At 43.7% G+C, this 17,197-nt stretch overlaps 1 protein-coding gene across 5 annotated transcripts in view; it reads right to left on the bottom strand.

Annotated features, from left to right (window-relative positions):
* Positions 1–17,197, bottom strand: part of dync2h1 (dynein cytoplasmic 2 heavy chain 1) — a 153,835-nt gene that overhangs the window by 127,571 nt on the left and 9,067 nt on the right. For all 5 annotated transcript variants that reach the window (XM_060943314.1, XM_060943313.1, XM_060943317.1 and 2 more), the window contains exons 9-14: positions 17,000–17,113; positions 16,770–16,881; positions 14,898–15,022; positions 6,489–6,664; positions 2,923–3,118; positions 2,604–2,699 (exon numbers count right to left, since the gene is read on the bottom strand). In XM_060943314.1, the coding sequence (XP_060799297.1) occupies positions 2,604–2,699; positions 2,923–3,118; positions 6,489–6,664; positions 14,898–15,022; positions 16,770–16,881; positions 17,000–17,113 (819 nt within the window). The remainder of the gene's footprint in view (positions 1–2,603; positions 2,700–2,922; positions 3,119–6,488; positions 6,665–14,897; positions 15,023–16,769; positions 16,882–16,999; positions 17,114–17,197) is intronic.

Here is a 17,197-nt window from a genome sequence, read left to right as displayed (position 1 = left end):
GGAATTGGCTGGATTGGGTTTATTTTACACCCAACGTGCGACAGTCACCTGTTCAGTGATGTCATTATGTTTTAATGCATTATCTGGTGAACTATGGTAAACTAGTGAGAAAACCAGTGTTGTAGTTGAGTCACTAAACCTCGAGTCCAAGGCCAGTCCAAGTTATTAAAAAAAAACTGAGTCGAGTCCGAGAACAACACTCCAACCGGACCGTTTGACGGTGGCTGTTTCAGCGCCGTTAAGGCCCCGGTCACACCGCCCGAACTTTGCTGGAGCGTTCCTTGAACGGTAGGGAAGGGGGACCGAATTTCGATAACGCTCGTCACCGCACACAAAATGGGAAAAAAAATCGAAAACACGGGCGTTGGCTTAGCGGTGCACCGCTGAAGCCGGCGTTGCTTTAGCGTTGGTTTAGCAGTAGCGAGTGGTAGCGAGCGTTGGTATAGCGGCGTTCTGCGCATGCGGGCTTTGGCTCGGTGGGGGTATAAAGTTGGTTTAGCACCAATCATAGCAAGTCTCTCAGCATCCATGGTGATACAGTTTTACTGTAACTTTGAGCAAATTCGATATCGATGAGGAGCTCCTGGTCCATTTCTCCCCGTATTCACAGGCGCAGATAGAGGGGGGGACGGGGGGATTCGTCCCACCCAGATTTAAATTCACCTCGTTAGGTCCCCCCCACTTATAGGGAGGAAAAAACGTCTATGCTGTCTTTCTTTGCATAAGGCAAACCTCACGGAAAAATCAAAAGACTAATTACCATTCGGTTTATTGAGGTGCACAGCAGTACATACATAGTTGCAACAACTCACATAAAACAAAACAAAGACTGATATTCGGTTGGTTGAGCTGCGCAGACTGCACAGGTTGCGAGCTCGAGCTTGGTTGCTATGGTAACCCACAACAAGCTTGACAGGCATATCGGGGTTGGGGTTGGTTTGCTGGCAGCTTTGTCCCCCCCCCCAGTTCAAAAAACGTATCTGCGCCCCTGCCCGTATTTATAGCCAAATTCTGGTCCCGCTCCAACACCTCTATACCAACGCCAAACCAAAGTTCATCGCCGCCATGGATAGCTGCTTCAACGCCCGACACCGTTCCAGCAACCCCGTGTCCGCTCGTAAAACGCTTACAACCGCTCCACCGAAGTTTGTGCAACGTTTAATCGCCGCCTGGGCAACGCTGGCGAAGCAGCGGTGGTCCAGCGTTCAAGATTTCTGCGTTGGCCTAGCGGACCCAAGCGTCCACGAACTTGCGTCTAGCGGTGCCAAACTTTGACTGGGCGTTGGTGGAGCGGGGGTGAACTTTGCCGGGGCGGAAAATTGCCCCCTCCTCACCGCTCGCAATATTTTGTGCAGCTTAAAACGTTCGGAGCGGTAGGAGGGCCCCTCGAGAAACATCAGCGGTGGCCGAGCGTATACGGCGCTGCTTTAACGGGGGCCAACTTTTGTTAAACGGTGGTGAACGGTTACGAGCGGTGATGAATTTTTTTCACCGCTCCAGGAACGCTCCAGCAAAGTTCGGGCGGTGTGACCGGGGCCTAACATTAGTTTGTTCCTGAACATGACGAATGAGCAGGTGAATGTGCTTCTCTTTGTCAGGGAGTGTGAAGTATTCTGTCAGAGATGGCTGGGAGACGGATGTAAGTGCAGAAGGTGTGTTTATTAATAAAGTGAAGACGGTAAACAATCCAGAACGGCAGGCAAAATCGTAAAACAGTGAAACAGGCGACAGGTCGAGCGAGGCACAAACAGGCTATCGTAGACTCGGCAGAATCAAAGACGAGAAACAGGAAATCAGGGATCAGGAAACCAAACAAGGAGATAAGGCTCGGTAACGTGTCAGCAACGCAACTCAATACTTCGCAAAGTAAGTGTGTTTTCACAGTTTTAATATCGGCGCGCTGATTGCGCCTTAATTCTGTGCAGGTGTGAGTCGTTTACGGCGCACATGCGAGAGTCCGCTTGGTGCACGCTGTCCGGAGTCTATCTGATGCACGCGCCAAGGCGCGTAGGAGTGACACTCTTGCACGGAATTAGTATAAAAATTAATGCAGATATAAATATCTTATGCCGAATTATTATGGCATGTTACAAAAAATAAAGAAAAAATCCGAGTCCTCGTCTTTAATTTACAAGACCGAATGCAGGTAATGTACGAGTCCGAGTCATCAGTGCTCAAGTCCAAGTCAATTCACGAGTCTCTAAAATTAGGGCACGAATCAGACTCGAGTCTGAGTCCTGGACTCGAGTTCTACAAGCCTGGAGCAAACTGAGAAACAGTGCAGCCATGATGGATGATGTTACTAGCTTTGGAGAGCTGATTTGCTGAAATGGAGTTGTCAGCATCTGTGAAAAATAGGACCAGGCAGAAACAAAACCATGAATATAGCAGGATTTTACAACAGAGATGTTTGGTTTTGCCTGACACCTGCTGAACAGAAAGATGGCACCAGCACCGATCTGCTGATGGTATTGGCTCAGTTTTTCAAGGTTGGTGCTTGTCGGCTTTTGTGCTTGAACTCTTCATGCATTGTTCTGTATGACACGCTATATTATTATTAGTATTAATAGTAGCAGTAGTAGCACTAGCACCAGTGGTATTACCTTAATAACCTGCTCAAAGGCCAGAGCGTAATTCAGCATCATTGGTTTTTGGGATGGAATCATCTGTTGGTCTATTGTGTTGTAGAAATGAGCCACCTGTTGCACAAACACACACACACACAGAGTGATATTCCAAAATGTGCACGTTTGTGCTTACATCACTTGCTGAATTTCCTAAAGAGCAAAAAGATTGTGTGGCTTGTGCTGATGTAACATCGTCCGCTGCAGTGAGCTGCTGTGGGTAGTTATTACACACTACTGACTATTATGGCAGTTACTTTACTAACCATTCCAACTGATGTCGAAGGTGTGTGTGTACCTGTTTCAGTACGAGAGCCTGTCTGTGGAACTTCTCAGCAATGGTAGCTGCCTGTTGGATCTTGGCTGGAACGGTGAAGCCGAGAGCAGATAGCTGTCTCACTTCCTTCACTAAACTCACCAAACGCTCAGAGTACTGAACCTTTAGCTTCCCGTCCACATGATCCAGCTCCATCACCCGATTACTGGCCTGCAAACTGCACACATACACCAGAAACTATTTCACTGTATGGCTGTAAACTTCTGCAGCACAGGCTTTGTCCCAAGCATAATACTTGGGACACGGCAAGGTGGTGTAGTGGTTAGCACGGTCGCCTCACAGCAAGAAGATTCCGGGTTCGAACCCAGTGGCCGGCGAGGGCCTTTCTGTGCGGAGTTTGCATGTTCTCCCCGTGTCTGTGTGGGTTTCCTCCGGGTGCTCCGGTTTCCCCCACAGTCCAAAGACATGCAGTTAGGTTGACGTGGGGCGGCCTTGGGCTGAGGTGCCCTTGAGCAAGGTACCGAACCCCTGACTGCTCCCCGGGCGCTCTGGTATGGCTGCCCACTGCTCTGAGTGTGTGCGTGTGTTCACTGCTTCAGATGGGTTAAATGCAGAGGATGAATTTCACTGTGCTTGAAGTGTGCATAAAGGTTTTAAAAATTTTTTTAATACTTTAACTTGTATTTGAAATAAAAAAATACCCACTGTTATCTACATCATATAATTATTATACATACAGGACACTTTTTCCATGGAATAAAAACATTTATTTTTTTCGCGGTCCGGTTTCCATCAAATCCTGCGCTCTGATTGGCTGGCGAGCGGGTCCATATCCTACGATACGGACCCCAGTTATGGACCTCCGGCGACTCGCTCGTTCACAACAACAACAAACATAGTAGCCATTTTTGTCAACATTTATTTTCGCATTTCTCAGGAGAATAGCATTAATTTTACAGCATGGATAGCGATAACGACAGTGTTCACAGCGAAAGCGAGTTTTACTACCCTGAGGAAGAAGAAATAAAATAAAACATTTCAGGAGAAAGCTAAAAACCTCTAACTGTTGCTAACGCCGAGCAAAAACATGGCTGAATCCTGAATGACTCCTATTTGTATAAATAGGGGACTACATAGGCGGCAAAATGTAGTTTTTTTCCTGCCATGGAAGTGCACTTGTATACCGAGGAGGAAGCCATTTGCATTACAGCCGTGAATGAGGATTCAAAATGGCGGCTCGGCTCGGTTTTCCCTTTCCGGCGCTCTCGTTTTCTGTTAGAATTTGGTAAAGAGGGCCTCGCTCAGTACTTTCAAGACCTCGGTCACGGAATTTCACGATACGGACCTCCCAGCTGGTAAATAACATAATGTACTTTATTCCCTTCCAGTGGGTTTATTGATGCCATGCAATATTGTTATCATATCACTTATCCTCCATGTATTACACCACTCTCCCCAATGGAGAATGAGTGTGCAATATTGTTAAAATATTGCATGTTGTCAAGACATCATGACGTCACACAGTGGAGCTGACGCAAAGACCCAATGACAACTTTTCTGCTGCACATGCGCACAATCATTTCTTTGTCGGCCGGGAGAGAGAGAAGATGGGGTTAATTCAGTGCTCGGTTTAAGCACTAAACAAATAAACTGAAAACTGAAACTAAAGAAGCGCTGAACACCCGAAAAGCTACCAAAACTTCATTAGATATTCTTCATGCATATTTACAAGAGGAAAAACATACCAACGGACATCGAAAAACTGGAAAAGAGACACATCGGAGACATAAAACTTCCATGCTAATGAGTGACTCGGACAGTTTGTACATAAACATGGCCACGAGGTTTACTTCATTAAAAGCGCAAGATATATTTTGAAAGAGAAAGACGAGCTGAACACCCGAAAGGCTACAAAAACTTCACTGGACGTTCTTCACGCATACTCACGAGAGAAAAACAGACCAACGGACATTGAAAAACTGGAAAAGAGAGCAATAGTGGAAATATTATCAAAGTTCTACTTGGAGGTGAGGAAAAGTGATGGAGATTTTTACAAGAGGACTTCACTCGTGGACTTCACTCAGCAAAGCCCTTTTGTTTTGAACAACTGCAATGGAACAATTAACTACGACCAAAATTAGCTGAACTTGAACTGTCTACCTGGATATAGCTTGTATATAAGTTGGGTTGTTGTTCAGGCTTTTTAGACTTGTACCAATTTTATTGTTAGAACTTTGACTTTGTACATTGGATTGACAGAACACTGAATTACATTTGATCAGAATCAGCATTGGTAAGTTACCGCCCTGTTCTTACAGTGGTGCTTGAAAGTTTGTGAACCCTTTAGAATTTTCTATATTTCTGCATAAATATGACCTAAAACATCATCAGATTTTCACACAAGTCCTAAAAGTAGATAAAGAGAACCCAGTTAAACAAATGAGACAAAAATATTATACTTGCTCATTTATTTATTGAGGAAAATTATCCAATATTACATATCTGTGAGTGGCAAAAGTATGTGAACCTCCAGGATTAGCAGTTAATTTGAAGGTGAAATTAGAGTCAGGTGTTTTCAATCAATGGGATGACAATCAGGTGTGAGTGGGCACCCTGTTTTATTTAAAGAACAGGGATCTATCAAAGTCTGATCTTCACAACACACATTTGTGGAAGTGTATCATGGCACGAACAAAGGAGATTTCTGAGGACCTCAGAAAAAGCGTTGTTGATGCTCATCAGGCTGGAAAAGGTTACAAAACCATCATCTCTAAAGAGTTTGGACTCCACCAATCCACAGTCAGACAGATTGTGTACAAATGGAGGAAATTCAAGACCATTGTTACCCTCCCCAGGAGTGGTCAACCAACAAAGATCACTCCAAGAGCAAGGCGTGTAATAGTCAGCGAGGTCACAAAGGAGCCCAAAGGAGGAATGGGCTAAAATTCCTCCAAGCCGGTGTGCAGGACTGATCAACAGCTACCGCAAACGTTTAGTCGCAGTTATTGCTGCACAAGGGGGTCACACCAGATACTGAAAGCAAAGGTTCACATACTTTTGCCACTCACAGATATGTAATATTGGATCATTTTCCTCAATAAATAAATGACCGAGTATAATATTTTTGTCTCGTTTGTTTAACTGGGTTCTCTTTATCTACTGAAAATCTGATGATGTTTTAGGTCATATTTATGCAGAAATATAGAAAATTCTAAAGGGTTCACAAACTTTCAAGCACCACTGTAACTTTTTGTAAAATCTATAGTTGTCCCATCAAATGTGTATGCATAATAATAACAATGGCTGGCTTTATTCATGGTATATCAGATATATTCCATTCAGCTACTCATCTTCAACTCGTTCAGTATCATACTGGCTGAATGGAATATATCTGATATACCACTCAAAGCCAGCCAATATTATTTAATTATTAAATGTTCTTCTGATGTATTTGTAGGTCAGGAATTATTTAACAAACTTGCAACAACAACAAAAAAAAGCTTGCGGCAGGGGAACACCGTGTGTGTGTGTGTGTGTGTGTGTGTGTGTGTGTGTGTGTGTGTGTGTGTGTGTGTGTGTGTGGACACCTGATTCCTGATTTGGGGTCTGATAGTCCAGAGATTAAGTCTCTTGTCCAGTCATCGAACTGCTCCTGTTCGTATGACCTCAGCTGCTCGAGAACCTCATCAGAGAACCGCACAAATGCATGGAAGCCTGGCAGGTCAAATAACAACGCCTCTGCCATCTTTAAAGAGTCTTCGACCTGAAAATACACACACACTTTATGAAAAAAAATTTCCAATGAGCAGGCCTCAATATGGTGCGTTCCTAATACAAACTCATTAAAAATAGCACAGATAATACAAATGAAACATTAAATCAAGGGGTGAAGCTAATATCGAGTAAATACTCAGTAAGGACTGGAAGTCAGCGTGGCAGTCGGGGGCAGTCGAGTATCGGCTATAGGAGGGGGGAAGGAGTCACACAGAATGAGCAGGTAATGACGGAGTAGCTACATCTGTGTGTGATTACTACAACACTAATTTATACCATGTGTGATTTTGCGGTACGTATGAGTACAAGAATCTCTGACAGCATCCTCCTGTTCACGTGGGGCAAATATCAATCTTTTTACAGTACCACAGTCAAAAATGTACCTAATTAGCAGTGGAGCCAATATCATATACTCAGTATGAGCTATGTCTAATAAACATTCATGGCGCAAATAGAAACTGGATATGGGGTAAGGCTATGATCAGGCTTGTAGTACTTGAGTCCGACTTGTGCCCTAATTTTAAGGACTTGTGACTCGACTCGGAGTTGGACTCGTGCGTTAACTGCATTCGGACTCGTAAATTGGAGACGAGGACTTGGATTTTTTCTTTATTTTTTGTAACATCCCATAATAATTTGGCATAAGATATTTATATCTATATACTAATTTTGTGTAAGAGTGTCACACCCATAGACGTATAAACACAGACGCCGCCTTCTGCGTAGAATCATACGTCATCCTCGCCGCCATACTGGATGTGGCAAAGTGGAGATTCTTCACCCGTCTCTGGTATAGCGTCTAGACAGTAGCCGAGAATAAAGATGCCTCATTCATGTGCTGCGTTTAACTGTACCAACAGGTTTACCGTCCAAACGAGATCACATGGGATTACCTTTCACAGGTGAGACTGGAAAAATACTTTTCATTGTATTTGGTCATTATAACGTAATTTTACAAACAGATTTTCCTGACTTTGTGGCTAATATGAAGTCTCGCGCATAATAGCCGCTCGGTGAAACCTGTCTCCAAACAACGAAGTATTTCCTTCGTAACTACGCTGATTGTTGTTAGTTGCTTAGCTAACTTTTCACATATTATGTAGGTTTCCCAAAAATAAAGCCATGAAAAAGCAGTGGGAGACAGCTGGGTTTTCTGCTACTCCGTCATCCATGCTGTGCAGTGAACACTTCAGAACGGAGGATTTGGACAGAACAGGTCAGACAGTCAGGATCAGAGAAGGAGCTGTTCCTTCAGTCTTCAGTTTCCCAGCTCATCTCCACCGGGTAGGTGTATAGTTATAAGCAGTGCGAATTAGAGAATGATGAACGTTTTTGAACGTATGATGAATGTTTTTAACCTTTCTGAATGTGAAGGAATCAGTGATGTATTTTGTTTTGGTATGGCGTTAGAACCTGGCCGAACTCAGTTTGGAGGTCATTCAGCTCACTTTATTCAGCGAGAGCAGGTCTGTGTGGTGACTCAATAAATAAAACAGTACATTTTTATTTTCAGTCACTATTTCCAGTTTTTCCACTATTTCCATCATTTATCATATTCAGTCTTGTAGGTTGGTCATTGTGGCCTCAGGTTTTGGTAGCTTGCTACAGTATGCTGACTGATTAGCTTACCTGAGCTATCTATCGCGTATCTGTCGCTAGTTTGCAGTTACAGGGTATTTCGCACACTATTTATAACCATCACATTAAAAGTTATATATATTGTTTTGATGCCTGTTTGTTTCCCAAATATATACGTGTGTGTCTTAATGGGTGAATAAAAGGCATCGAGTTAAAGGGGAACAGAGGGCAATATATAGAGTAAATATAACAATAAAACACACATTAACGAACCTTATTCAAGACTTACAAAAGTTTTTTGTTCTAAGGTTGGAAAGTTATAGTGTTTTGAAAGTAGCTCGAGCAAACTATTTCCGCAGTTTGAACAGCCCGCCATGATATTAATTTTATCCAATCAGAATGCACATTCATTTTCTCTGCGTAACACTCATGACGTATGTATGTGCCCAGTTGTGTTGGCTCATTGAGGTTGGGACTAGCACGTGTGAATCGGAAAGTAGGATGAATTGTAAGTGATCGGCTACACAATGCCACAGTGTGTTGCTTTCGGGTGTAATAACAGGACCGATGGAAAGCATAACGATCCTCCAGACGTGTCTTTTGCGGGATCTCTTCGTATGATTCGACAGAGCTGTCGCTTTCACTTGATGCGCCCGACGCCATGATTACATGCTTCTCTCCTAGTGCAGTGGGTAGGGCTGACGTCACGGTCTTTTAAAAATGGCGACTCTTGTGCCGTTTAGCGTACCGACTATTATATTTACAAATTACCAAGATATTTCGTTGTTTTCTAGTATATAAATTTGATAGAATACTTAAGAATACGTTACTTTGTCACATCAGTAACTGTATACAGTGGGGCAAAAAAGTATTTAGTCAGCCACCAATTGTGCAAGTTCTACCACTTAAAAAGATGAGAGAGGCCTGTAATTTTCATCATAGGTACACTTCAACTATGAGAGACAGAATGGGGGGAAAGAATCCAGGAAATCACATTGTAGGATTTTTAATGAATTAATTGGTAAATTCCTCGGTAAAATAAGTATTTGGTCACCTACAAACAAGCAAGATTTCTGGCTCTCACAGACCTGTAACAACTTCTTTAAGAGGCTCCTCTGTCCTCCACTCGTTACCTGTATTAATGGCACCTGTTTGAACTCGTTATCAGTATAAAAGACACCTGTCCACAACCTCAAACAGTCACACACCAAACTCCACTACGGCCAAGACCAAAGAGCTGTCAAAGGACACCAGAAACAAAATTGTAGACCTGCACCAGGCTGGGAGGGCTGAATCTGCAATAGGTAAGCAGCTTGGTGTGAAGAAATCTACTGTGGGAGCAATTATTAAAAAATGGAAGACATACAAGACCACTGATAATTTCCCTCGATCTGGGGCTCCACGCAAGATCTCACCCCGTGGGGTCAAAATGATCACAAGAATGGTGAGCAAAAATCCCAGAACCACACAGGGGGACCTAGTGAATGACCTGCAGAGAGCTGGGACCAAAGTAACAAAGGCTACCATCAGTAACACACTACGCCGCCAGGGACTCAAATCCTGCAGTGCCAGACGTGTCCCCCTGCTTAAGCCAGTACATGTCCAGGCCCGTTTGAAGTTTGCTAGAGAGCATTTGGATGATCCAGAAGAGGATTGGGAGAATGTCATATGGTCAGATGAAACCAAAATAGAACTTTGTGGTAAAAACTCAACTTGTCGTGTTTGGAGGAGAAAGAATGCTGAGTTGCATCCAAAGAACACCATACCTACTGTGAAGCATGGGGGTGGAAACATCATGCTTTGGGGCTGTTTTTCTGCAAAGGGACCAGGACGACTGATCCGTGTAAAGGAAAGAATGAATGGGGCCATGTATCGTGAGATTTTGAGTGAAAACCTCCTTCCATCAGCAAGGGCATTGAAGATGAAACGTGGCTGGGTCTTTCAGCATGACAATGATCCCAAACACACCGCCCAGGCAACGAAGGAGTGGCTTCGTAAGAAGCATTTCAAGGTCCTGGAGTGGCCTAGCCAGTCTCCAGATCTCAACCCCATAGAAAATCTTTGAAGGGAGCTGAAAGTCCATGTTGCCCAGCAACAGCCCCAAAACATCACTGCTCTAGAGGAGATCTGCATGGAGGAATGGGCCAGAATACCAGCAACAGTGTGTGAAAACCTTGTGAAGACTTACAGAAAACGTTTGACCTCTGTCATTGCCAACAAAGGGTATATAAAGTATTGAGATGAACTTTTGTTATTGACCAAATACTTATTTTCCACCATAATTTGCAAATAAATTCTTTAAAAATCAGACAATGTGATTTTCTGGATTTTTTTTTTCTCATTCTGTCTCTCATAGTTGAGGTATACCTATGATGAAAATTACAGGCCTCTCTCATCTTTTTAAGTGGGAGAACTTGCACAATTGGTGACTGACTAAATACTTTTTTGCCCCACTGTATATTATATTTGGTACCCCTTTAAATATTATTGTAGAAAGGGGCTTTATGAAGTTCAGTCCATTTACTTGCATTGGTTTACGGGGAAGATTTTCCACATCCGATATGGCAGACACTCTGACGTATCCCAGCAACGGGGCCACCAGCTCAATGCGGTGTCTATGTTTATATGTCTATGGTCACACCTGCACACCTTGGCGCGTGCATCAGGTAGACTCTCGAGCGCACTCCAGACAGCACACACGCCAAGCAGACTCTCGCACGGACGCCATAAACGACTCGCACCTGCACAAGATTACAGTGCGCTGATATTAAAACTGTGAAAACACACTTACTTTGCGAAGTATTGAGTTGCGTTGCTGACACGTTACCGAGCCTTATCTCCTTGTTTGGTTTCCTGATCCCTGATTTCCTGTTTCTCGTCTTTGATTCTGCCGAGTCTACGATAGCCTGTTTGTGCCTCGCTTGACCTGTCGCCTGTTTCACTGTTTTATGATTTTGCCTGCCGTTCTGGATTGTTTACCGTCTTCACTTGTATTAATAAACACACCTTCTGCACTTACATCCGTCTCCCAGCCATCTCTGACAGAATACTTCACACTCCCTGATAAAGAGAAGCACATTCACCTGTTCATTCGTCATGTTCAGGAACAAACTAATGTTAATGGAGAGCTGAAGGCAAATTTTTTTATTATCAAAATTCTCTCATTTTATTAAATACAGTAAAGCATTTCTGACAGCTATTTTGTCGCTGCTATAGCAAGTTGTGAGTGTTTGAAATATGCTGTGTAATATATCAGTCCATATGTCAAAGCGATGGCCGTAAACGAGATTCGTTGAGACCTGTGCGAGACATCGTAGGACGGAAGTAAAACGTACAGCGGAAATCAAAGTGACAAACATCTGCCAACGGTGACAAAAGACGCGCGCGCCCTCTTTCAAATGCTGACATAATCAAGCCGGAAGTTTTCCGTGTCCGAAATTGCTCCCTACTCACTATATAGGGCATTATATAGAGGGGACGCCATTTTGTAGTGCTGTCCGAAACCTTAGTGAGGATCATGTGGGAAATGCGCTCAGTATAATATGGATTTATCACAAAAATGCATGCATGTATTTATTATTTTGAAAACCCACCAGCCGCCTGATCTGGCACGTTTTAATTGCGCGACAGAAATGCCGTAAATACCAGCGTGACGGACTCGTCCTTATCCTGTTGTCTTTCCAATTCTTCTCTGCTCCACGTTGGTTCGAAGTCGTATGGAATAATCTCCATCACTGATGAAGCTGGCAAATCTCGAAATTAATCTAAATTGGAATGATACGGCGATCTGGCCGCTGTGTAAACAGTTTTCAAAATGGCGGCGCTGACACTTCACGTTTGAAGTCTCGCACAAGTCTCGTGAAGATCGCGCGGATAAGCGACGCCTGCCGTGGACCAAACGAACTACATTCAACATGGCTAAAAACCGAAAAGGCTGATAAGTGTAATATAATATGCCAATACGAGTCACGATATAAGGTTAATAAAACCGAAAACATAATTGAATAACACGTTAATTAAGAAATAAAGCAAGTTTAAAAATGACTTCAGTTCCCCTTTAATGGCGCTGAAACAGCCAGCGTCAAACGGTGCGGTCGGAGTCTTGTTCTCGGATCAATAGTGGACTCGACTTGAAATTTTTTTAATGACTTGGACTGGACTCTGACTCGAAGTTTCGTGACTCGGCTACAACACCGGCTATGATAAACAGTGATTACGTGATGGTCCTTCTATTGTTATTTATTTAAGATGAAGTGTAGAAATTAAGAAAACACAGATTAATGCAGAGCATCTCAAACGTTTTACACTGTAAAATAAATTCCCTCTCAATTCAGTTCGAATATTAGGCTCATTACTTAAAGGGCTGATGACACGTTTTTGACATCTTTGGCGATGTTTTATAACATAAAAAGTAATTCCCGATGATCCATATATTAATTCACGAAGGCGCCTATTTTACAAGTTATGATGATAAACGTGGCTATTTGGGCAAATTTGACGGGGCTGCAGCACCCAGGAGACGAAAGAGGAGGAGGAGCTATATGACGTCAGCGAAAGAACCTTCCTCCTAACTTACCAGTTTGTTGTTGATGCGGCAGGTGTTCAGTTTGTCATTATTAGTATTTTTATTATACATTATTATATATATATAGTTATTATGCCTTCGCGTTGTGTTGCCGGTTTTTGCTCCAAAACCCACAAGGATGGGGTAAGTTTATTCAAGTTTCCCAGAGATCCCGAGCTGCATGCGAAGTGGGTGAAGCAAGTCAGGCGCACTCGTGACAAGTGGGAGCCCTCACCAACATCCGTCCTGTGCTCTGAACACTTCGATTTGGATTGTTTTGACACCCTTCCCAGCTTAAAGGAATCTCTTGGGTGTTCAGTTCAGCACAAACGTGTGCTGCTACCATCAGCAGTGCCTACAGTATTCCGGAGGGGGTCTACTAGTACCTATGCCGGATCCAGCAGTCGCCTGGGACAAGGCGACTCCTCCAAAGACAGTCCTCCTGTCAGAACATGTGTTGAGAAACGACATAAGATAAAGGTACGCAGAGCTATAGAGTGCTCCGACATGATGCTAAAAATAGTAACTATGCGGTCTGCGCGGCCATCTTGGAAGTCACTCGCTCCAGAGCGCTCATAGAGTACACATCATAGAGTACACATTCATGATAATCATAAATGTAATCATAAAGTCGGCGTGATATCAGTCATGTATTTGCTTGTGAAAGCTTGCGGCTTTCATGTAACTGCCGCCTAGCGACGAGAGGCAAAGGGTAAAGAGGGTAGGCTATCATAGATTCTATTCGGAAGAGATCAACACATGATTGCTTAAAAATTAGGTATTTTAACAATTTGCATCTGTTTTGTGATTATCGTGACACTTGTGTGTTATATAGAACTGTATGTCTTATCAGCACATCGAGGATCTTCCACCGGAGGCTTTAGCAAGTACTCGTAGCAACACTACTGTACACTTTACCCTTTGCCATGCGTTGTTAGGGAACGGTAGCAAGTACCCCGATGACCGACTTCAAGAATATGTAGAAAAAATTTAGAAATTATACTTTCCAAAAGTCATTTGAGCTTAGTGTATTGCATTTCCATTTATATTGTAGGTTCTTGCTGATGTTTTTGCGGAGTATGACGCAGCTGCTGAATCAGAAGCTGCAGAGTTTGTATGTACTGGTTGTGAACATTCACATTATTTTCAATCTCATTTATTTAAAATCAGATAAAATCATGCCATCATGATCACTGCTTAAAGTACCAGTATTTGGTTGTTGAAGAGCTAGCACTAGAGAGTTCACCGGCGTTTTCATGCGCCATTTCCATTGAGTAGAACAGCCAGTGAACCGCAGCGTGTTCTTCCGCTGACGTCACAGCATGGCCGCAAGCCACGGACCCAGTTTTCTTGCGCTGTGCAATTAAAAGTTGGATATTCGCGTAACAACAGCTTCTTTTCATGTAATTATAACAGAAATCTAACGTTTGCCATGTTGTATAGTTTATTTAAGAAATTGCATAGAGTCATGTTTGTGTCATCAGATCTTTAAACATGTACAATAAATGTCATGTCAGCGCCAGAGTCCAGTTCCCAGAGTGCATCACAGCCTACAGACATGGCCGCCACGGACTACATCACCCACAAGCCAGTAGTAAGAGTACTACTGAAAAAAAAAAATGCAGACCACTGTTGTACATACATGTTTTTTTTTTAAATTATTGTTGTTTCATGATTGCAAAGCTTACGGGATTGGTGAGAGCATGTCACTCTCCGGGACTTCTGGTCGAGCACTTTCCTCTCACTGCCACCTCTCGTCTCTCTCCTCACCTGTCCCTCCCTGAGCTCTATCTTCCACCCCTAATCCATGTTCCCTCCCTGTCTATGGAGGTAAACACACACTTAATAATTATATGAATTAATCTCGGATACAGTAACAACGTTTTTAGTTGTTGCTAAGTTAAGACCTGAACAGTCCGCCTGTCTCCAGTGTTTCACTCAACAACAGCCTGACTGCACCTGTATGTGTGACTCAGTCTAACTCAGCGGGTTTATTATGGGAAGTGATTCTCTCTCAGTGTGTGAGAGAAGAACACACTCTGTGTGCGTGTCTGTGTAGGGGGGATGGGGTGTAATTTACCTTCATGAGCAACTGTCTGACCCACACTATGTTGTTAACGACCTCAGGAAGGTTCCTGCCTGCCAAAGGCCCGGTTTTCTCTCCTGGAACACCGTGGCATCGGCCTTCAAAATCAGCACGCAGCCCTGCGACAAATAATGAGAGTGTGTCATATGATTTTAATTAAACCTCAGGTTTCAACTATTCACACGGAGATTTGACGTTCGACAGCACCACTGAATCTGCGACAACAGGTGGGATTTGATTTCGAGGCCTCCGATGGATATGTGATGAGCTTTGTTCAAAATCTAGGGTTGGAGAGAAGGAGTGTTTTTAAATGTATCACCTTTCTAGTATATTTCCACATCAGTTTAAAGGTGCATTAGGAAAGATTTTGTATAAAAGATCTCTAACAGTTAAATGAGAGAAACTGAATAAGATTTGAAACTTTTTTTTTTTACACTCATTGGAATGGCTCCGGGGCGGTACGGTGGTGTAGCGGTTAGCGCTGTCGCCTCACAGCAAGAAGGTCCGGGTTCGAGCTTCGTGGCCGGCGAGGGCCTTTCTGTGCGGAGTTTGCATGTTCTCCCCGTGTCCGCGTGGGTTTCCTCCGGGTGCTCCGGTTTCCCCCACAGTCCAAGACATGCAGGTTAGGTTAACTGGTGACTCTAAGGTGGTGTTTACATTAGACCGTATCAGCGGATCATCAGATCAACGTTTTTAAAACGATTCGCGTGCACACAGCAACGCCAATACACGGATACGCTCGGCTCCGCAGGCATCCTGCGCTCCAAATCACTCCGCCCTGAACAGCGAGTGCCCTCTGGAGGGTGCGCACTCCGGCCCTGCGCAGCTCACAGAGCGCGCGAGTGAAGCGCACGAGCAGTGATTCGGGACAAATAGCAGGAAGTGAAAGTCCGCGCCGTTTTTCAGCAGTCGCGTCACATGACCAACGTGGCATGACCAACGCCAGCGAATCAGGAAGGTGGATGTCACAGTGACGTTGTCCAATGATGACGTCAGCTAGAGCTCAGCACAGCGTATCCTCGTTTCTCAATGTTTACACAGCACCGGATCAGATACGTAATGGATTGAATACGTGGGCCCTGGCGGATTCAAGTTGTTCCGCCTGTGGAGTCGTTTCCCGGCGTTTTAATGTGAACGGACAGTGCATCCGCGACGAAAACGAGACAGATACGGTCTAATGTAAACACCACCTAAATTGACCGTAGGTGTGAATGTGAGTGTGAATGGTTGTCTGTGTCTATGTGTCAGCCCTGTGATGACCTGGCGACTTGTCCAGGGTGTACCCCGCCTTTCGCCCGTAGTCAGCTGGGATAGGCTCCAGCTTGCCTGCGACCCTGTAGAAGGATAAAGCGGCTACAGATAATGAGATGAGATGGGATGGGATGGCTCCCCATTTTCACCCATGTAGCCAAAGCTCCGCCCCCAACAGTTATGGTGGTTCAGTTAGAGTTAGCATTAGCAAGGACTGTCATGACATCATTTGGGGCTTTTTTTGGTCCAAAGCTGATTACTGACACCTTTAAATATGAATTACTTTCTCTGCACCAGCTATCAGCTGTATTTTATCAATAATTTATTTATAATGAATTATAATAATATATTTATGATTGTGGTCTTGATTCATTTTTAATCGTTGCCTTTTAAATCGATGTGTTGATCCAAATCATCCAATCATTACAGCCCTAATAAATAGAGGTGTAGATTTACGATCCCACTGTAGATCGGCAGTGTGATTTACAAATGAGTGTGTAATGAGCTCAAGTGTGAATGAGATGTCCTACTCATAGGATATTAGGTTTATTATACTAGCTTTTCTATATCCGTGCTTTGTGTGTATGTTTGTACACATACTGAGTGTGTTTATACCTCTGCAGTAGTCGAGTAATCGTGTGAGCAGTGTCTCTCTCTCTGGCTGGAGCTCTTTGCTCACTGTCGAACGTTTAATGAGCTCTTTGTGCTTCTGGAACACGAGCAGCAACTGAAAACACACACACACACTTTTAATTCTACCATTGTGTGATATTTCCATTCATGTGTGTGTTACTTTAACTTGCAACACTTGCTCTGACGATACAATCTACACTTTGTGTGTGTACCTGCTGTGGGCTGTCCTGCACATCTCTGATGAAAGTCTTCAGTCGTCCTGCTACTTCCTGTTCAGCCGGGGCGATCAATCTCTCAAACTGAGACACAGCAGCTCTCCATAAAGGCTATGTGCACGCACACACACACACACACGAACACACAATCTGACATGTGCACAGGACTACCATACGTTTCTTAGTCCTAGTGAA

This window comes from Neoarius graeffei, chromosome 16 (genome assembly GCF_027579695.1).
Source record: "Neoarius graeffei isolate fNeoGra1 chromosome 16, fNeoGra1.pri, whole genome shotgun sequence".
NCBI lineage: Eukaryota > Metazoa > Chordata > Actinopteri > Siluriformes > Ariidae > Neoarius > Neoarius graeffei.
This window is presented reverse-complemented; position numbering and strand designations above follow the sequence as displayed.